The sequence below is a fragment of the Battus philenor genome, unplaced genomic scaffold (assembly GCF_028537555.1).
Source record: "Battus philenor isolate CCGP_79_NKW_IND1 unplaced genomic scaffold, ilBatPhil1.0.hap1 SCAF_29, whole genome shotgun sequence".
NCBI lineage: Eukaryota > Metazoa > Arthropoda > Insecta > Lepidoptera > Papilionidae > Battus > Battus philenor.
In genome coordinates this window covers 7,300,028-7,322,810 of record NW_027181692.1, presented here as the reverse complement: position 1 = coordinate 7,322,810, position 22,783 = coordinate 7,300,028, and the positions used below count along the sequence as shown (strand labels likewise).

At 35.4% G+C, this 22,783-nt stretch overlaps 1 protein-coding gene and 1 long non-coding RNA gene across 2 annotated transcripts; both read left to right on the top strand.

Annotated features, from left to right (window-relative positions):
* The first annotated feature begins 391 nt into the window (after window positions 1-391).
* On the top strand, window positions 392-8,976 carry LOC137926320 (serine hydrolase-like protein). Its single transcript, XM_068769922.1, has 7 exons — window positions 392-475; window positions 3,563-3,679; window positions 4,718-4,870; window positions 5,972-6,074; window positions 6,901-6,988; window positions 8,424-8,521; window positions 8,613-8,976. Exons 1-7 carry the CDS (start codon window positions 421-423, stop codon window positions 8,920-8,922), a joined length of 924 nt encoding a protein of 307 aa, XP_068626023.1. The 5' UTR covers window positions 392-420; the 3' UTR covers window positions 8,923-8,976.
* An 8,634-nt stretch (window positions 8,977-17,610) lies between these two features.
* Window positions 17,611-22,262, top strand: LOC137926397 (uncharacterized). The gene is made up of 3 exons (XR_011107708.1): window positions 17,611-17,695; window positions 19,015-19,240; window positions 22,148-22,262. It is a non-coding gene; the product is annotated as an uncharacterized lncRNA (long non-coding RNA).
* The last annotated feature ends 521 nt before the right edge of the window (window positions 22,263-22,783 follow it).

Sequence of the window (22,783 nt, the reverse complement as noted above, 5' to 3'; positions counted from 1 at the left end):
CCTTGGTATTTTGCTTTGCGGATATGCCAGTCCGATAATTTATGGGTAATAAATAGAGATGGGTAAAGTTTTTTTTTACAAAAAAAATTATGACAAGTATTAGAAGGAAAATAATTATGGATCAAAGGTTGATCATGAGTTGGCGATGACTCCGAAAACGTCATAGACAATTTCATTTCTTACTTTTCTGACAGTTGTCTTAGAAATGTCAGATTGTATTGACGTTATCGCTTAACAATAATAACATAACAGAATGCAAGATACGAGTTAAATATTAAATATCTATTATAATTTTTACTGCAACAAAAACTGGATTAAGATTATTTTTAAAATATAAATGTGGTCTGACGAAGTAATGAATTAGAATATTTTGGGTTACAAAAAGTTATACTTGTGCGATAAGCTTGGTAGTTGTGAAATATGTCTTTATTAGAAAAAGAATGGTTCATACAGGCTCCTTGGGGCAGGATTTGCGGTAAGTAATCTCTAACATTTTATTAATTGACCTACATAAACAACTTATATAATATATAATATTTGTGATACTTTCAACTCGAGTCGACTTTAAGGCTCAAAGTTCACTTCATAGATTTATTTGTTTTTTTTTATGCGTCATATAGACCAAGGTTGTATTTTGAAATTTAATTAATGATTTATTTTTTAATTGAATATAATTTTATTTGACAGTAATGTATATATTTGAAACTATTACGTAAAAATCTGTGTTGGAATATGTCGACGAATTTGTGTTACATAAATAAAAATAAATCTACTAAGAATATATAATACTAGCATTAAATTAAATAACTAATAAGGTTTTTATTTAATTATTATTAAAGGGTTGAATGTATAGGTCATATGTTGTAAGTTTTAAAAATAATAAATAGCATAATGATGATACTATAGTAAGAAGTGTTTTCAAAATTCGAACTATAATATAATAAAAATATATATTGTTTAATAGTCTGTGCCAGTAACTATTATAAGTTATTAACCATTAACTTGGCAGATTTTTTTTAAATATTATATTAATATTCATACCATTGACTTTTAAGACCCAAGGATGCCAACAGAAAAAAACTGAACAAGCGTTTGAAAATTAAGAAATTACCTAAACATTCACATACAAATGATTACTTTGCGTTTAAAATTGATGCCACTTTTTTTTAATTCTGATGTATCTCTACAGATACATTATAACGAAAAGGGTTAAAATATTAGGGGAGCGAAAGTAATTTCACTTTTTTAAGTTGAATTCACATGACTACATCTTTAACAAGTTTTTATTTCTGATCAATAGTATATGCACCTTTGTTATCAATAACCTTTTGTTATCTAGTATACAAATTTTCAATGCCGGAGCGATAAATATAAATTGGTTTTTCTGTAAAATATGTTGATAGAAACAACATTACTTTCTGGTCCTTCTAATATAAAATAATATTCAAGTCTGTATAGATTTATGGGATTGGCCAGTTGGCACAGGCGATTGGCCAGTTACTCCAAATATCTTTATTAACAAGGCATACAGAACATAATGCTTAGAATAATATTCTCCACAAACATCTAAAGATGGCAACAGTCAAAGAGATCAGAGCATTGACTAAGTCCTATTGACTACGGCTTGTTAAACATCAAAGTCAGTAAGGTGTTTAAATTCTTAAATTCGCAAATTATGGCAAACACATTCCTCATATGCTATTTTACATGTTTTATTTTTTTAATGTTTACTTCTAATATGATCCGTTTTCTTGGTGACTTACTCGACCTGTATTAAATTTATTAATTTTCATGACATTCTTCATTATACTTCTGCACAACTTGGTGAACACTGGCTTGTCATTGTTCTCTCACATTAGTAAGGCGTTCATCACTTACCTTTTTAGGCATTTGGAGTCTTATCAAATTCCTGACGGTCTTTATTTAGGTGGTGGTGACAAAGGAATAGGTGGATGTGGGCAATGATCAGTTATCATAGTGACTTTTGGAGGAACCTTATGTCTTACAGTGGTCATATATTACCTGATATGAAGAAGTCTTCTCTATAGATTTTTCTATATAGATCTCTATAGATCTTTTGTGTAAGCACAGTAAGAAGTATATATTGCATTAAATTGAATCATCACTACTCCATGTAAATAGATTGGTTAAGGAATGTGTATAATTGCCTTTTACTGCTTCGTCATAGAACATATAAACATCCTTCTTATTATCATTCCATTTCTTTGTTTGAAAAAGTTGAATTTTAATGATATATGGTCTTGAAACTAAGTTATGCAATATAAGTAATTTAAAAATATTATGACATTGAACTAAAGGTTATTTAAGTAAGGCTTTTATGGTGTAATATTGCTATATAAGTGAGTTGAAACACCTAGAAAAAGGTGATGTGAAGAAAAAATAACATTATGCAGTTGATATATGGTTATAGTGAGTAAGCTAAATGCTTTAAAGTATTTACAACTTATTTCAATCATCCTGTATTAAATTGATCTTTGAATATGTTAAATATTTTTTTTTTTAAATTGAAATGCGACTGGCCAGTCATATCTGTTAGTACAAAGTCTGCGAGGATAGATAGTAAACAAAAATAATTTTAATATGTAGTAATGTGATTTTTTAAAACGCTTTTCCTATGATATAATTATGTTATTTATTATTTTTTGAATCATTGATTTTTAAACGGTTTTATTAAGTTCGACCCGTACGGAATTTATTTGTTTATTTATTTGGGTCAAAATTAGAAATTGAAATTTAAGTACCTTCCCGTTGTCAGATTGATCTGAAATTTGGTACACACATTTAATTTAGATGACAATACAATATAATAAAACCAATAACATTATAAATCTAAGATGGCCGCCGATACAAAATGATGAATTACATATTTTTCCTTAACCCCCTCAATTGCTACCCATTTAAATGAAAGGGCTACACTAGTAAAAGACGATGATTATGTCAAAATTTAAAATTCAAGATGGACGCCGTTCCAATATGGCGGACTAGGTACATATTTTTCCACAACCACCACAATATGTGTATCAAATAAAACCGTTTAAAAAACCGTTTCACTTAAAAGTTTTTTTACCGATTTTTATTGTATAGCACATAATACTTTAGTTGAATTATAATAAGGTATACATTCACCTCTTCAGGAATTTTGTATATATTATTTTTAATAGTATTTGACGATACTATAGTAGACCAACATGTGTTATTGAATAATCTTACTTTAACATGAACTATGAATTCAATTGCAGATGAATGTAAAATAGCTTCGGACATTTTAAAAATATTAGGTTGTCCTGAAAGTAATGTCGCTTTCTCAAGTTAAATTCACAGAACTACATTTTTAAGTTTTTATTTCTAATCATTAGTATATTCACCTTCGTTATCAATTACCTTTTGCCTATATATATCTAGTATAGTAGTAGCATATATAAGTTTTTCTGTAAAACATAAACAGAAAAAACTTTACTTTCCGGTCACATTAATATATGTCGTCCCAAAAAACAAATCCGCAATAGATTAAAATGTTTTTAATTATTTTTAATTCCACCAGTTGTAGCCTGGGGAAACTGCTTGGATCCTCCTGTTCTACTTTGCCATGGGAACATAGATTCCGCGGCCAGCTTCCGGCCCCTCATATCTCTTCTGCCGAAGAACTTCTATTATGTTTGTAAGTATTTATTTAACTATTCTTGAGTTATGATGATATGGCTTATTTGCTGTAAATTAATGTATAGTGCACCCTATCCAAAAATCTATATTTTTTATATTTTTTTTATCAGTGATTACTTTATGTATCCTAAAACATACATAGTAGCATTGAATTATTATCTATATCATATTTAATGACTTGATAAAAAGTATCGATATATTTTATCTTTGTGTTATTTGACCTGGATTTAAAAATACATTATGAGCTATGAAGAAGGTTATGCTTGGGTATTGCAATGATCGCTTTGATCAATGTGTGTTGATGGTGATGACACATGGATTCATGACGTGGTTATTTACGATGGGGGTCTTAAGGTTCAAGGTGACCCAGAGAGCAATGGAGGGCTATGCTCGGAGTTTCACAGAAATGAGGAGTTCCGCAGAGGAACCTAGATCACTGACGTAGTTTGAAGAATTGCCAGTTTAAAGTGGCAGTATGCGGAGCACATCGTACAACCGATGGCTATTGGAGCTTAAAGGTTATCTCCCTAAGTGGGTCCCCACACTCGGATCTCCACACTCGGGTGCCCCAATTGGGTCCCCCACCGGTGTCCCACACACGTGTCCCCCACCTGTGTCCCCCACCTGTGTCCCACACTCGGGTCCCCCAACTGCGTCCCATACTCGGGTCCCCCATTCTGCGTCCTACATTCGGGCTCCCCACCTGCGTTCCACACTCGGGTCTCCCACCTGATTCCCACACTTAGGTTCCCCACCTGCGTCCCACACTCGGGTCCCCCACCTGCATCCCATACTCGGGACCCCCACTTAGGTCACCCACTTGAGTTGTTAAGGTTCTGGAATTGGGACCACGAACCACCAACCGCAGCGTGGAACGTCCACACTTGACTGACGATCTTGTTTATGTCATAAATCAGGATGCAAACCCATTCCATCCGTTCCTTTTTCAAATCTATGGAGAAGCCCATTTCCAGCAGTGGAAATAGGCTTCTCCATAGATTTCCTAGAATATGATGACAGTTAAATAAATTTTCAGGTATGGAGTTGCCAGGAAATGGTAAATCGGATCGGTTCCCTCCTGGAATGATGATCAATACATATGACATGGCATATTGTATTGTGGTCATAGTGAGACATTTCCGATGGGAGAATTTCATCTATATAGGACATTCTTTAGGCGCATGTATTGGTAAGTCGAACTTTAGTACGTATATTCCTTAGTCGTTTGGATGCTATTGGGAGAATGTCCTTAAGGTCGTACATTGGAGTATGTGCCTCTGTGAGACACTTCTATGAGCATGGGCATAGTGAGAATCTTTTTAGGTCTACCGTCTGTCACTATTTCACTGTGTAGATACGAACTCTCTAAGAATGACTGTACATGTTGGAATGTTGTTTCGTCGCCGATATATGGCGCTCGTAGTTGATTGTCTTACGCTATTATTTGACGTGGGTAGTTGCATATAAGAGCACTGAATCCTGTACCAAATTTGTTGAATATACTGTCCCCAAATTTCCCAACCGTTAGATTATGGTACAGATATGGGTACAGTACCTGCCCGAGGGCAAAGACCTATTTATGGCAGGTCTTGTCTCCTTCGTCTCTGACAGGAGTACTTTCTAATATGATTGTCCCGTGCGCGTACGCAATACCTGACTCTTCAAGCAGGTGTGATGGAGTTGTAAGGTTGTCTCCGCAATCAATTCCCGTACGTCACCAAGAAGTCACTAACGATTGGATCCTTGTTCGGACGTCAAGTAAGCTGACTTCTATAATGTCCGGATATACCGGAATTGTTAGCACTAACTCCTCGATTGTCACATGATCTAGCTTAAACTTCCCCCGGCTGCAGTGGGTATTATAGTATATACCTTTTGTTGAGCAGGCAAGTACCTGACCTGAGGTAACTTGCTGGTTGCCAGCCAGCAAGTTACAGCTAACAGTCCAGCGGATTGACTGGTTGAAGTGGTAGGGAACAAGTGTCAAGGTCCGGAGAACGGATGGCTACTGGTGCCGTAAGGTTCTGGAGTGGAGACCATGAAACAAAAGCGCAGCATGTCCACAAGGTTGACAACCTTACCAAGCTCTTCGGAAGATTGGATGTAAATGGCTTTCAGCAGGTCTATTAGAAGGAGGAAGCTCCAGTTCACCAGTGAAGATCCTACTGCTGAATGATGATGAAATCGAGAAAAGATGGTCACTAAGAACTGGAAGAACACACTGGTCACATACCTTCAAGTGTCATTTCACGTGAGTGTTGCCAGATGTTGATGATTCATATGTTTTCAGGAAAAATCCATGCGATAACATTCCCGAATAGGATTTCCAAGTTGATCGAATTGGATCCCGTCACAGTTGATACCGTCCACGAGCCGGGAGACTTCTCGAGATGGTAACATTTATATTTTATTTATTTTATATGTCTGTATGTTCACGCCTTATTGTGGTCTTGCCATTGGGGTCTTCAAGACAAAAGGTTTCTTCTAGGTAAGCATGTACAATAAGTAAGAAAAAGACCAATATTTAGCCACTTCCGCACATGCAGTGGTAGTCGTGCAACAAAGTGCACCGCCCGCCAGCCCGCTGATAAATGCGCATGCGGCGAACAATGCGAATCACACAACCGCCGCCTCCAAATTACTCAACACGTGTTTCACCCCTCCACGGGGCATCATCAGGAGTTATGTTACACCGATTAGTGCCAAACATAGAGTTGGCAGTGCACCAAATTGCACGACTACCACTGTATGTGCGGAAGTGGCTAAATATTTTTCCTTTTCTTACTTAGGATGGACTTCCGCGAGGTAACGCCTGATTCCATTAAATATTTAAGCATGTACAATAGTAGACCTCGTCATTGCTTCAGATCAGAGGTAGAAGTCAAATGCTTGAAATAAAAAAGAATAAAAAAACTGGAACAGATGGCTGTTAGGGTATAAAGTTTCTCGAGGTCTCCCACTGGGTGGATGACATAGTTGAAGTAGCTGGATGCTGTTGAGTCGCTGGATGCGGGCAGTGCAAGACCGGTCATGGTGGAGACCTCTGCGGGAGGACCTGTTCCCTCCAGTAGGTGTATAGGATGTAAAGGAGAAGAAGAATAAAGAGACATGACAAGGGGGATTGTGGTCACCGTGCACATATGACCACGAAATAGTTATTTATGAATATTATCTATGGAATCTATGTTTTTTTTTAAAATGGAATCTGTATATTTCCAGGTACAAAAGGTCGTATTACGAATTCGCCGTTAACTACGACAAGTATAGCCAGCCAAAAGAAGAAGGACCCAAATATAAATTTGACGTGGTGAGTTCATATCCCTTGTATATCATTCAACCTTAGGATCTCCACTGAATTAGGTCTTCCCCGTTTTCCAATAAGACCAGAAGCAATTTACAATCGCCAACTTTCGATGACCGAGGAACTGCATTGCGTCATCGTCAGCGCCTCGGAAAGGGGAATCCCACAGAAATATAACCGTGCGAAAGAGAGCGCAATACAATGCTTATTGCCTTGTGATTGGCTGACGATTTTTACTGGTCGAACATTGTTTTGAGAGTTTTATTTCGGTATAAATATGGGTGAAGCTTGATGAATATACACTTCTTCTTCGGAATTCATGTTGATATTACATCTAAGACCTACTGACCCTGGGAAGAATCTTACAACTTTAAAATCATACGTGAAATCCTGTGTTGCTGTTCCGCGGTTTGCATTCCAGAACCTTGAGGCTCCAGCTGCCATAAGTTCTAGTATGTGACTTGCCAACTGCCACTTTGACTCGCCACTTTGGCTATGTCGGTTATTTTCATTTCATCTAATCTTTAGAGCTCAAGGTTACCCAAAATATATTAGAGAGATATGCTATGACCTTCGTTGTCAGATTGAATAACAAATAGTTCGAAGAATTGCTCTTACTGAAGTGGCAGCGGGTACATAGCTCGTATGATAAAGAAAATCATGAGCCAGTGGACGCTGTGTAGGTAGGAGAATGTCACCAGGTCCACGGCATAGTAAATCACTGGATACGGGTAGCACAATGCCCCTCATCTTTGGAGAGCTTATGCCATGCAGTGGACGTCTATCAGCTGTAAAGAGGAAAAATGCCATATTTAAAAATATCTGACCAGAACACCGCTGGAGCCCTAAAATTCTGGAGTTAAGTTCACCCACAATGTGGACTATATATTATATTTGGTAGGGTGTATCATACCAATCCTTTGGATATGGATAAGGTATCCTCTGCCTGTCGTAAGAGGCATCGTATTCTTGGGTGTTGATGGTGAAAGCCTTCATAGTCCAATGCCAACCCGAGAAGAGGATCAACGTGAAGTGTTCTCGTGTTGCTGCGGTACAACGAGGATCCTACCGAAATGTGTCTTGGCTTAGTACTTGGGGGGGCAGCTGCGATTTCCGTAGAATATCTGGTAGCCCTTCCATAGGTACCAAGGGGGTTTTAGTGTGGGGGAGGGTTAGTGGTTAGACATTCCACATAATCCTGTCCTACTCCCAGAGGGCAAGATATCTGGGGTCCATTCAGAAGATTTCCCTGCCAAAAAATGGGTATACCATGGATTAATTGACATAAAACAAGCTATATATTCACCACTTTTACATCTTTAACTGAATACCTTTTATGTTTCCATGATCCTCGTGTGTGTGTGTGTGTGTGTATATATATATATATGTGTCCACGCGTACAATAAAGGGTATTAAATAAATTAGCATCTGGTACTTTTAGGCAGTTGAGAAATTGGTGAAGAATAGAAGATTGACGAAGGAAGCTGCTGAAGCTACCCTAGCGCGGTGGACGGAGCCATGTGGTGATGGTCTCATCAGGTAAATAATGGTAGTCTTGCAGGTCTTGCATATATATTTGATTACTACCCATATTTTAGTGTATTAGTAACATATATCGAACTACCCCCAGATTTACATTCGATCAGCGACTCAAACTCGTATCTCACTTGCGTATTCCGGCCGACATCACCGAGCAGTTGCACACACGTGTGACTACACCGACTTTAGCCTTGCTCGCTGAGGAATCCATCGCTAGTGGGTATTACAAGAAAACAAATTTCGTGTTCGACGAAAAAGCATTTCCGGCGGGGAACTACCGAGTCAGGGTAATCCCCGGGCATCACGATGTTCATTTGGTGCGACCAGAAGTAGCGGCGCCGTATATAACTAATTTTCTACTTTTCGGACTGGCAGGATTGGACGGTGTTGCCAAGTTATAACCTTTTTTTTTTGCCTGGTGCAATATTTTATATATATATACATTTTTATACGTAATTTATGTCGGGGAAAAAGTTTTTTTTTTGCATTTTATTAAAGACTGAATTTTTCAAAAATGAATGGATTGAGAAATAATATAGTTTAGCGATGTCGATTCGAAATTCGAATTGCTACATATTAAAATTAATTATTGTTTATTATCTGTCCCTGAAGATTCTACTGACCGATATTGGCCAGTCGCATTTCAATAAAAGAAATAATGTAACATAATAGGTGGGAGAAGAAAATTCCTTTCCATTTTATATGAAAATTGAAGCCGTATTTTTTACAGTTTATTAACGTTTAACTATGGTATATAGATGATATTTATTTCGACGACTTTTACAGTCATGAAGTATTTTTGAAATTAATATTTTTAAAGGTCTTAACAATTAACTCAGTGTTCCTTTTTAAATGTAACCATTTTAATTTCATCTAAACCAGCCAGATACGAAAAAGATTTCATATGAAGTTTATACATGTAAAAAAATTAGTTTCGTTAACAATTATATTTCATATTGTGCCGAGCCGATTTAGTGTCTGTAAAGCAATGGCTGCTTAACCTTGGCAGTGTATAGATGGCGCTGTTAACAATATTGTTATGATGGCGCCCGTTGCGGTCGCCGGTCGGTAAAGATGTTGATATCTGTGCAGAATAAACTTTTAAAAGGAATCGACATTTTAAATAATAACTTAACCCTTTCCACTCCAAGGCTGTTATGTAGTGTTATGCATCGATAAAATTTAATTGAATTATATTAACTTGCAATTCTAGAATATGTTTCATTCATTCGTGATTCAAACATTTTAGTAACAAAAATCTTTCCTGTTTTAAAATTTTCCGCAATAAGAAGTACATATTACACCATGTCGAGTATCACTCGACAGTGGAGCTTGTGGAACAAAATCAGTGTCGAGTGACACTCGACATTGGAGTGGAAAGGGTTAAAATGTCGTTTCTTTGTTCTAATATATCTATAAAGTCAAGAGAAATTGTCTTATACATGTATATATATATATCTGTGAAAATACTTTTTCTCCGAACTAATATATACGTTTTTAATATTAAATTATTTATCTATGTCACTAAGTTATTGACACATATGAATTGTTTTGACATTTATGACAGCTTCAAAAAAGGCGGGAAAGTTTGACGTTTCTTAACGTCATAATTTTGACGTCTTGCAAATATTATATGTAATTTATGTGATAAAAACTAAAGAACAGTCCAGATGGTTTGGACTTTAATATTATATTTGGTGATAGATGAAAATGATGAATATGTACTTAATTATAATATTGCGTCCACCAATTTGATTGGCGATTGAAATTAAATATAGACGGCATATATATATTAAATATGTTTCAGGTGTTGTATAAGTATACAGGTTGATTGTTTATAGGCGTATAGATTCAAAGGGGTGAAATAAATGGCTTATTTATTTTCAATTTGTAATAATATTGCTATATAAAAAGCCGCCATATGTGAAAGTAATTATTTGAAAATTACAGCTCTGGTAGTTATATAACTTGGCCAAAATATTTTTATTACATATTAATTATTTATATATTGTAATAATATTGCTACATAAAAAGCCGCCATATGTGAAAGTTCCCGCGGACGTCGTCACAACGCTTAACCTTTTGTTCGTCTCGCCCACTCGTCTCGCTCACTCGCACGGCGTGCACTATACGCGCTCTCGCTTGCGCTCTTGGCAGGGAGCCAAGACGCAGCACGTGAGCCGGCGGCCGTTGGAGTTCTCAGAGTCGGATTTGAGCCATGGTTCGATGCGCAACCGCGCTTAGGCGAATTATTCATTTTCCGCCCACAAATTGTTTTGATAAATAAATAAACGTTTTTCCACATCACAAATTAATATATCTTACATCCTATATAAAAATCAATGTTTTTAGAAATAAAAACTTAATGACTTACTATTATAGTAAAAAAAGAGTTTTTTAATTTTTTTTACTTAATTATTGTTCACTTTATTCTTGTAGACTGACAGAAGCTATTGTATGTATTTATGGTATGTCTCATTACATATTCCAGAGTTATTAATTTATACAGGATGATTAAAAATATTCACAACTATTTTTGGCAGCTTTATGGTTTTTTGCAGATAAATGTGGTATATATTCACTTTTAAAACATTCTGAACACAATCGAGCACCATGTATATAATATGAATTTTGAAAATTAAAATTAATTATTGTTTATTGTCCTCGCAGATTTTGTAGATAGAAGCCATTAGCCTGTATTGCAATATAAAAAATAAAGTAACATATTTTAGAGTGATAATTTAAAATAGAAATGGAATATGCTTTAAAAATACACCAATCACCCTGTATATAGGTTGTAGATAAAATGTTATACACTGTATAACATGGTTGCACAGACTTATTAAGACTAGGGGCCACTCGGGCAAATCATGAACTGATGGCGGGCCGGCCGCCAGAAGTATAGGTAATTAAATGTTTTTGGTTTTATTCTGGAATAGAATTTTCCATTCCAAACATTTTCCGAATGTACGAGAGTATTATTTTTGCTGACAGCGGGCCACCAGTATTCGACCAGCGGGCCGCGGTCTGTGCATCCATGCTGTGTAACGTATTTATTTTATTATTTTAAAAAATGGTAAAAACTTTTATGTACTTTAATAAATCAGAAGTGTTGGCTTATATTTGTCTTGTAATATTTTTAAGACTAAAATAAAATCACGATATGTTTTGTACATATATCCTTTGCTTAGGAAAAAAAAATCGAGCATAGCAAAACTGAAAATTTGTCAAATATGCAATGACAACTAATTCTCTATATATCTACGTCGTAAACGTCAAATGGCACTGACATTTGGCGCCATTTTAAAAATATTAAGGTGCGTTCAAATTATGACATTACTATTGTGCCACGTGTTGTATGGATGTTTTTGTCACACGGTTGAAATAATGCATATTTTAAATACATATACATTGTGCCGTTTTAAAGAAAAATAATTAAAAATGAAAGGGTAACAGGAGAAGAATATATATGTTTAATGAAAATGGGTAGTGAATGTTGGCAACAAAAAGGCACACAAAGAAAAATATATATGTATTTAATTAATTAAGGGTAGTGGGCAGAAGGCCTGGTCTAATTTTGCACCGCAGTTCGGTACTCCCCTGATGGTGGTGGTAGGCAGCTGCACGATCTCCCAGGACTGGTCAGGCGGCAGCAAGTCGAGAGCAGGGAGCGCCGGTAGGTTGCAGTATGTGTCGGTTCCGGTGCACGGTGAAATAATTTCAACGGTGTAACATTTGCAGTGTAAACTTGCAGTCTAAGACTCGCAGTGTAAAACTTGCAGTGTAAAGATAGCAGTATAAACTTTGCAGTATAAGACTCGCACCTGTGAATAAATGTCACAGTTACGATATACATATATAAATATATGTACATTTTGCTCCGCTGACAGTAAACCCCGAGATGGCTTGCGATGAAGGAAGGAAAGAAGCCGAAAGCAGTTGATGTGATTGTTTCCTGTCAGAACGGAGTTACAAAATGCAAAGCATGTAAAACAAGAATAGGAGAGATAAACAAATAAACAAATTGAAAAGTAATAATGAATACATAATGATGGAACTATGGACACAGACAAAATGTTGAGCTCTAACTTATAGATAAACGCTACTTAATAATGATGTCTTCATAATATTTGTTCAACACTTACCCCTTGGGGTGCGAGACGATGTAAAGGTTGTGGCGTGAACTAAATGATGCCCGGAGAATGAATAGGACCAAGGCGTGAATTTATAACGTAAATTCTTATTGGCCCCGGCGCGTGAGAAGACACGTAGCTGGTGAACGCAACCGACACAAAGAGTGTGCGTCGGTGCGTGAGACGACACCTAGCTAGTGAACGCGACCGAGGCCTGGATCCTTCTCCCGAGCACTGTGTAAACTCTGTGTGCTGGTGCGCGGGCGCATTGGAATTTTTGTTATAAAAACAAAGATCCGTTAAACCAATAGCATGCTCCCACGACCCCACGCCACTTGAGACGTACCGTTACCCGCTAAGGGTTGAACAATTTTTTGCCGTATTGCGATTTATGAGACGTTTCTCGTGATTATATTTTTTTTGGTTAAAATTTTAACTAAGATTTATGGGACGTTAACTTGCAACGTTACAACATATATATATAAGATTGTCTTCGTTAATAGAATTAACAGGTAGACCAAATAAGATGTGAACCTTTGTCTTAAAAAATCAAATGTGAATATGGGTTGGTATAATCTGTGGGATTTTTAATCATGGTGGAAATGTTACGAAATAGTTTTTATATGTATTTATTTTAGGTGGTGTATAAATAAATGGATTTTGAATTGTGTGTTCGTTTTATTTATTCCAAACAACAAAACGAAGTTTACATTAGTTTAATATAATTGTACGAATGTCTGCCTATTGTACATATGCACAGTTCTTGCTATAATTAAGTTAGAATATATCTAAAAATAAATTATTAAAAAATAAAAATTAAAGGAAATATAGTCGACGACATATATTCGTGCCTTTTATACAATTACATTTAATTATTCCATAATTTTGTTTTTATTTTGTTTACGTTTTTGTATATTACAGTTTTTACTTAGTCACCCAAACTACCAGCTTTACTGACTTAAACTGTGAACTATTTAAAACAAAGTGAAGTCAGTTAATTATGATTTAAATCATTCGCGTGTTGTTTGCATTTAACGATCCTCGGTGTAACATAACTCCTGAAGATGCCCCGTGGAGGGGTGAAAGACGTGTTGAGTGATTTGACGGTGGCAGTTGTGTGATTCGCATTGTTTGCCGCATACGCATTTATCAGCGGGCTGGCGGGCGGTGCACTTTGTTGCACGACTACCATTGCATGTGCGGAAGTGGCTGAATATTGGTCCTTTTCTTACTTAGGATGGACTTCCGCAAGGTAACGCCTGATTCCATTAAATAACGATCCTCTAACAATAAATATTTTTTTAATATTACTAAATTTTACGTAATTTTTTGAGTAGGCTTTTCACGAGGTAGATTGATAAGACAGTCAAGGTTGTGGGAAAACCTTTGAAGATGGCGTATGCCTTGTATATCTGATGATAGCGAGATGGCTGAGATGGCGTATATCGGCTGACATAATGATGATAAAACCCTTGTAATTAAATACTTGACTACTACACCAATACCTCGCTTTGCGTTTTTTTCGAAGTTGCGTCGCTGCTTAATTAGTACTAATTTTCACTGTGCGTCGTTAGATTTTTGAGGTTGCGTTGTAAGGAATGAATTGTAATGTTTTAATCAACTCATCGCTGGTTCTTATGCGTTCTCAACCCTGTTCCCTTACTTTCATGAAATTTCGAAGATAAACATATTTAAATAAATACAATATTTGTTTATTTCCATTCTCTTCGGTATTCAGTATTTTTCTTTCGTATGGTGTGAAGCAAAACAGTCTCCAAGATGCAACGTTGAATTCGCCTTGAAAATATTTCACTATCTTCCGACGATTCTGCTCCACTTTCACTTTTTTCATCTCCAATGTCTTCTTCCGAATCGGTCAAATCGTCCGGAACGTCAGACAAGACGTCCGCGCATTCATCATAAATGATCGTGTCGTCTATTTCGTCTGCCATGATGGAAGGGCACAAGCGCTTATAAAGACAAAAAACTTTTTGACGTGTGTAACTTATTGTTACCCAAACAAAACACCAACAGAACTCAGAGATACTATTTATAACTACAGTAATACCCCGCTTTACGCGACTCCGTTATACGCGGTTTTACTATAACGCGAATTGCAAATTTCGCGCTAAAAATGCCTCGAATTACGCGAAAGAGTGCGTATAAATATAATGCAGTCATCAACTTCTCTATGGTGTTTGACCATCTGTCAAACAATTAAAAACAGTGTTGGGTGTTATGAACGTATTTTACAAGAACGTAAACAAAACGTTACCCAAAAGACAATAGATGTATTTTTCCGTAAAAAATAAGAGTATGTGTTACATAGTGTTCCTAGAATTAAAGTGATTGATTAAAATGATTTGTATTTTTTTGTAATAATTTTTGACTATGTTTAATCATAAACCTCGTTATACGCGAATTTCAGTTAACGCGATTTTTTTGGAACGTATCCCTCGCGTAAAGCGGGGTATTACTATATTTTGCGCGCGACACCATTGTGGTGTCGCCGGACGGCATAGAAATTAATTTCCTGCACTATTATAATTTTAAAAGATGCAGAAACACAGTCACGGGTGTAAATGCCAACCGGTATTATAGGAAATTTATAGGAGAGGTGTATGCCCAGCTGTGGACTTTCAACGGCTGTAGTGATGATGATCTATGGTTTGTCTGTCAGAGTCTTTACTTATGTGATGTTTTTTCCTTTTTATTTACTTACTTTCTTACTTTCATTCTTTCTATACAATGCCTCATTACTTTCACGTTGTCTCTAGAAGTCTTCAATGTTTATTATTTGTTTAACAATTTTATATATAACATATATTATATATAACATATAACATATGACATTTTTTTTTTATAACATTTATTATATATAACATATAACATTATTATTTCTTATTTATTTTCTTACTATCTATATCGCATTTAATTTACATTTCTATTATCAGCTATTTTATAACTGTTTTTTTTATTTTTAATTTATCAATTGCTTTTCCAGGACTCCAAAAAGGTTTGATATACAGAAAATGTGAACAGTTGTAAAAGCCATAAAGAATTCTGCTGAAAATAAGCAAATACATTCACAACTTTATACTTTTTACATCAGTAGCTTAATAACTGTGTATATTGTTTCCCAGCGTTGGGCCAACGCCAAATAGGAAGGGAAAATACTGATTTATATAATCACATTATTATTTATCTCGCATGCAGGATGAAGATTATTAAAACATTAATTGGTTTATAAATGACAGCTCACGTGTACTTGCACGATTTTTTTGTAAAAATTTTCGCGTGCATATATCATAATAAATTATAAGAAGAACAGGAAACGAAAAAAAGTTAACATAACCGAATACAATAAAATATACGAAGGCAAAAATAATTTGAAAAGTTTTAATGTTTTAGGGTTCATTTTAATTTTAGATACAGTTGAATATAAGCGTCCGCCATATGGCGTGGACTTCCATGCAGATCTGTGATACTCCGTTCAGAAATTTAACCCTTAAATGCATAATGATGTAATACTGCAACATACCACTTAAACGTAAAATGAGAGAGTAAATGCATAGTGTTATATATATGCAACATAAGGTTTTTTAAAAAAGTAAGTTTAAAAAATATTATATACATTTTTATTTTGCCCTGCATTTTAATGTACTTATCTGCAAGATAAATATTTTTTTTAAAAGTATAAATAAATGTCATGCATTTAAGGGTTAACATACCAGCGGCCACTTGTTCAGTCCGCTATTTGGCTTGCCTACTACGACTTCAATATATCAATCCGGTGAGCGATGTTCCTTATTTACTTTCGTATATCTCCACGTTTCGTATTGGATGTGTATAGAAATCTTGGACATAGCTCCCTTCGTTCTTCCAGGTCTAGATGTACAGTTTATCACACCTAAATTGCTCGTCGAAATTTCTAGAGTGTTTCATACCGTTCAGTTGTTTTAATTTCAAATAAGTGTCCGTGGAAACTATTGTGAAAACTTAAACTAAACTAAATCATGTATACACACACACAAACACACACACACACACACACACACACAACGCCCACTTGTCTTATTCTACTAGGAAGAATTGTAAGAGCTCTGTTCCCCACGCAACCAAAATCCTCCTTTCAACTAGGGATTGTGGATCCGAATGAGATCCCCCCTATTACCGAGAGTAAACCTTAACAAAACCAGCCTTAAAAAACACACACACTCACATACACACATACACCTACACACACACATATATATAATGTATAAATATGTATATATATATACCGGCGTCATTTTTTCCAAACAAAAGTGAATAGGTTTCTTCTAGACAAGCATGTACCGTCGTAGACCTCATAAAGCCATTTACACATATATATATATCTAATATATAAAATTCTCGTGTCACGGTGTTCGAACTTGAACTCCTCTGAAACGGCTTGACCGATTTTTACCAAATTTTATATGCATATTCAGTAGGTCTGAGAATCGGCTACTATCTATTTTTCATACCCCTAAGTGATAAGGGTTGTTCACCCTTAAAACGAAACAAAAACGAATTTTTTTGTTTTTATTTTTTTATGATACAACATACAAAAATACATACAACCCTAAATTTTCACCCCTCTACGATCAACCCTTATTTTTAAATTGAAAAATAAAAATTTTTTTTTGCAAAACAACGTTTGCGGGATCAGCTAGTATATATATATATATATATATAGGTTCTTCCACTACTTGGATATTTGCACTATAAAAGTATTAGAAAAAATTCTAACTGTTTTAATCATAAATGGGTTGAAGAATTTTAGAAAGACTGAAAAGAATGCCGTCAAAAAAATAATAATTTAAAATCACTATTTCATATTTATGCGACGGAACCCCCTGCAATATAAGTTTCGCACTTGACCCTTTATGTTTATATAAAAAGTACACAGGATTCGTCTATCCGAAGTCAGATCTCGGAACTAAAGAATAAAGCATGTTGCTCTGGATTATATTTTACATACAACTGTCTTGTACAGTCGGTGCCTTGTTTGGTTCAAGTAAGTAGTTTTATTACTTTTGTATATAATTCAATATGACTTTATTCGAGTATTTTAAGACTACACAGCTACCTACCATTGACTAGGAATGGTCGTTTGACAAGAGACGGAGATAAGTAAGAAAAGGACCAATATTTAGCCACTTCCGCACATGCAGTGGTAGTCGTGCAACAAAGTGTACCGCCCGCAGAGTCTTAGATTCTGTGTTTGGCACTAATCGGTGTAACATAACTCCTGAAGATGCCCCGTGGAGGGGTGAAACACTTATTGAGTGAATTAACGGTGGTAGTTGTGTAATTCGCATTGTTTGCCGCACGCGCATTTATAAGCAGCCTGGCGGGCGGTGCACTATATATAATATATATATATATTATATATATTATATATATTATTATGTGTGTTTATATGTGTATATATACATATATGTTATTATACTATATTAAGATTTAATATCACATAAATAAATCTCAGGTATGATTCTTTCCATGGCTCTATGACCAACTATAAGCTCACATGTTGGGTATTATTTTGATGCGTTCATTTAAGAACGCTTTATACGACTGGCCATTGCGGCCACAATTCTTTTTTTAAATTCCTCGCGTTCGAATTCCAAATTCGAACGAGGATTTGAATTCGAACGCCGATAGCTACGTCGTGTTTGAATTTAACCCTTAATAGCCTGATTTACGAAAGTGATTTTTTTTAATATTACTGTGTTTGCTTGAGGGTCTAGATGAAAGGAAAAATAGATTTTTTTTTTAATTTCGTTGGAAAGAATATTATACAACAGTAAAATTCGTAGAACGAACCTATAAAAAAAACTAATAGTAATGTAAACATTCGGTTCAAAAGATTGGTATCAAAATTGAAACTCTAGGCTATTAAGGGTTAAATTGCAATCAGACGGTAAATGGATCACACATATGATATCAGGATTGACAGAGTAATTCTATTTAAGTCTCTTGAAGTCTACTAGTGGACATACTTTGCTTAACACGTTCACTGCGGTCCCAATTTTGAAGAACTTTCAGCTGCTGCGGCTGAGGTCGAATCAGCCACAAGCTGAACTTCCTAGTAGTGCGGTTGAGGCCTTTTCTGCCTCATGTTTCAATCATTTTTTTACAATATTGAGTCAATGCTTCGCAGACATAAAGAAAGCTATATTTGTCTTTGTCATATCTCATACGGTTGAGTGTAAACAGCCGCCGCACTAGAGAGAAAACACGAGTTTTACGCGCCGCACCAGTGCAAAGTCTACCATGAGGCTGAATCGACCTCAAGCCGCAGTGAACGTGTTAACAAATAAATATATTTTTCAGATGTGAACTCAATAATTGTACCGTGCAAAAGACACGACTTCGATTGTATGGTACAATCAGCTAACAATGTCGTACCAATTATTGCGACCGGCGTACCAGGTCTAAATGTCGGCGCGTTTGATCCTTTGGAAGTAAAGGAAGTCCAGGCCGAGGTGTCAAAGTTTGCTTTCAATTTAACTGACAACGTGATTACAGGATACAAGAACTGCGTTGTAAAGAATATTGAGTATGTTTTTATTTTTTTAATATCTCTCTTATAAAACGTATAATTAATTTTTTTAGTTCATAAACTATATACAATTATGCTTTTTATTAACTTTCTGCACTCGTAATATGTCAAATCGTGTACTTCATGTATATACAGGTTGATTGTTTATATATAAAAACTTTAAAGATATGAATGTATATTTTATAATATATATATATAGATAGAATTTTATCGCATTTTTGTTGACGTGCTACACCAATCACCCTGTATAAAGTGATCATTTTAATTTATATATTAAATTTTGTATACGCTTTTTTTAAACTATGTTATCATTATGTTATTTATTATTCCTCTCTTAGCTTTTCTAACATTTTTACGCCCCCCTATGTAACAAGAAGAACGGGTTAAACGTCGTATCGAATCCACTTTTGCATGCCCACATAAAAAATCAAATTGCCCACCTGTAGAGCGTGGGCTATGTTAGAAAACACTAGGATAGAGTATTCCATATATTATTCACTCAATTAAAAGTTTTACAACTGCTATATGCTATATGCTAATCAAATAATTTGAAAGCTATTTTGAATCAGCTTATAACAGAAAATTTAGCATGTTGTTAGATTACGAAGGGAAATGGTTATAAATTTTAGTAAATAGTAGTTTATTTGTAAGGTTTTTGGTTATTTTGAACGCGAAACTTTTTTATGTAGTTTCTATTAATCGCTTAAAAACAGTTTATTATAGAAAATTTTAGCCGCATACATACAACATCAACACTAGATAGCTCTACTGGGGTAGAGCGATTTACTTGCGAATGTCATCGTACAACTGAACTACTAATAAATATATTTAAAAAACTTTTAAGTTAAACGGTTTTTTGATACCCATATTGTGGTGGTTGTGGAAAAATATGTACCTAGTCCGCCATATTGAAACGGCGTTCATCTAGAATTTTAAATTTTGACATAATCATCGTGTTTTACTAGTGTAGCCCTTTCATTTGATACCCATATTGAGGGGGTTAAGGAAAAATACGTAATCCGCCATTTTGTATCGGCGGCCATCTTAGATTTATAATGTTATTGATTTTATTATATTGTATTGTCATCTAAATTAAATGTGTGTACCAAATTTCAGATCAATCTGACAACGGAAAGGTGCTTAAATTTCAATTTCTAATTTTGACCCAAATAAACAAATTCCGTACGGTTCGAACTAAATAAAACCGTTCAAAAATTACTATAATACGCTATCCACTTACATAGACATTATACAGGGTGTTCAATTAAGTTCTCTGTTAATCATACAATTTATATGAAGTACAGTTTACAAACACACAGCACCAGCGATCACTTCATCTTCGACACTCCGCACAGGACCTCGTGTCATTCATAATAGAACAAAACACTACTCATCACAACACAACACCTGTTCTTAGGGGGTGACTGCCCATTCCCTAACCGCGACCAGCTTGGACGAACCGAGGTTGGATCCGGATCCATCGTCGGCTCGCCTGCGGTCCACGCTGCCGCACCAAGCCGCATACACAACATCAACACTGCACAGCTCTACTCGGGTAGAGCGGTTCACTTGCGAACGTCATCGTACAACTGGAACGCGTCTGTCCAGCTTCTGTTTTATTTTTAAGTTCACGGACCCTTCCGCTCCGTGAATTCAGTTCTGATGAAGCCGTAAAAGCCTTCGGGCTAACAGCATCAATTGCCTGCTCATTCTACTATATTTATAATAAATCTGACTATCGTCGCTGTCAGGCTATGGAATGAGCTATTAGAACAATAAGATACGCTAAACCGCTGTCAGCATTTAAAAAGACGGTAAAAGAGCAATTCATTGACCTCTTAAATAGGATATTGTGCAGAATTTGTTATTTATACGTATGTATGTACCTTTTCCACGTAAACACACACATACACACATATTTATATACAAATATATATAACCTAACCTAACCTAACCTAACTTTTTTCTTCAGTAAAATAGGCAATTAACTTTTAACGCTTTATAGTTTTACAATCTACCATTTAAATATAAATTTGATGTTCTAATTACGAATCTAAATAAAATGAGGTCATTTACACAGAATTTTTTGTATTAAGATCTATATTCAACAGACATTAGCGTCGGTTCCTTTGTTTTTTTTTTTACTTTTAAGTAATTACTATTAATATTAAAACTTTTTTGTTCAAGTTTTTGCCATGAAAAACTCGAAAAAGATATATATGTATCTTTATCTATTTACTAACTTTAATCGTAAATTATTTAAAACATTTATTTATATATATATATATATAATTATATATATATATATATATATTTAATAATATTATATATATATATATATATATATATATATATATATATATATATATATATATATATATATATTATTTTTATATTACTGTGAAAGGATTAAACTCGAATGTCGAATCCACTTTCAAATTGCTCCCTCTTGGCGCGTGGGGAAAGTTGGGAGCCCTGCTGTGAGGCATTAAATCACTGCATTGTACCTAAATTAATAAATATAATATATTTAATAGATTCAGGCGTTATTTTGCGGAAGTCCATCCTAAGTAAGAAAAGGAACAATATATAACTACTTCCGTCATGCAGCAGTAGTCGTGCAATAAAGTGCACCGCTATCACTCAACACGTGTTTCACCCCTCCACGGGGCATCCTTAGGAGTAATGTTACACCGATTAGTGCCAAAAACAGAGTCCACTCTGTGTTTGGCACTTATCGGTGTAACTGAGTGATTTAACGGTGGTAGTTGTGTTTCGCATTGTTTGCCGCATGCGCATTTATCAGCGGGCTGGCGGGCGGTGCACTTTATTGCACGACTACTGCTGCATGACGGAAGTAGCTATATATTGGTCCATTTCTTACTTATAATATATTTGTTTCAGTTTAAATTTGGAAACGGGAAAGTTGATATTAAATGTAACAGGTCCTTCGATAGACATGAGAGGTCATCTTGTAATGTCCGGAGAACTCCTCGGTGTTCCTGTTGAAGGGGACGACGCCTATAATATTATTGCAGGTGAGTCCTAAAAAACATGCGATGTTGTGGATCCTAGTAGTGACACATAATGGCTGCAGTTCAATATCTTTCTCTTAGATCTAATTATTTCACAGGTAACTATACCAGTGTAGTATAGATTCAGAGCTTTTGTACCTTCAGACTTCATGATTACTGTTATTTAATTCATAGGGTCAGTTCATGGTGAGGAGACTAGAATTTCATTGATCATGGGTGTTCTCCAAGGTTCTATTTTGCGATTCTTTTATATATAAACGATTTACCTACTTCTTCATATACTTTTCAGGCGGTGGACGCCCTGAAAAGGTTTTATAACCTAATAAGCCTTCCTTAAAAATCGCCACGATGAAGAATCTTGCGTTAACTTTACCCTAAGTAAGAAAAAGACCAATATTTAGCCACTTCCGCACACTTCCGACTCTGTGTTTGGCACTAATCGGTGTAACATAACTCCTGAAGATGCCCCGTGGAGGGGTGAAACACGTGTTGAGTAATTTGGCGA

Coding starts and splice junctions, on each gene's coding strand:
- LOC137926320 (XM_068769922.1), top strand. CDS start 421: ATGTCTTTATTAGAAAAAGAATGGTTCATACAGGCTCCTTGGGGCAGG. Junction 476..3,562: donor TCCTTGGGGCAGGATTTGCG/GTAAGTAATCTC, acceptor TAATTCCACCAG/TTGTAGCCTGGGGAAACTGC. Junction 6,989..8,423: donor CCAAATATAAATTTGACGTG/GTGAGTTCATAT, acceptor TGGTACTTTTAG/GCAGTTGAGAAATTGGTGAA.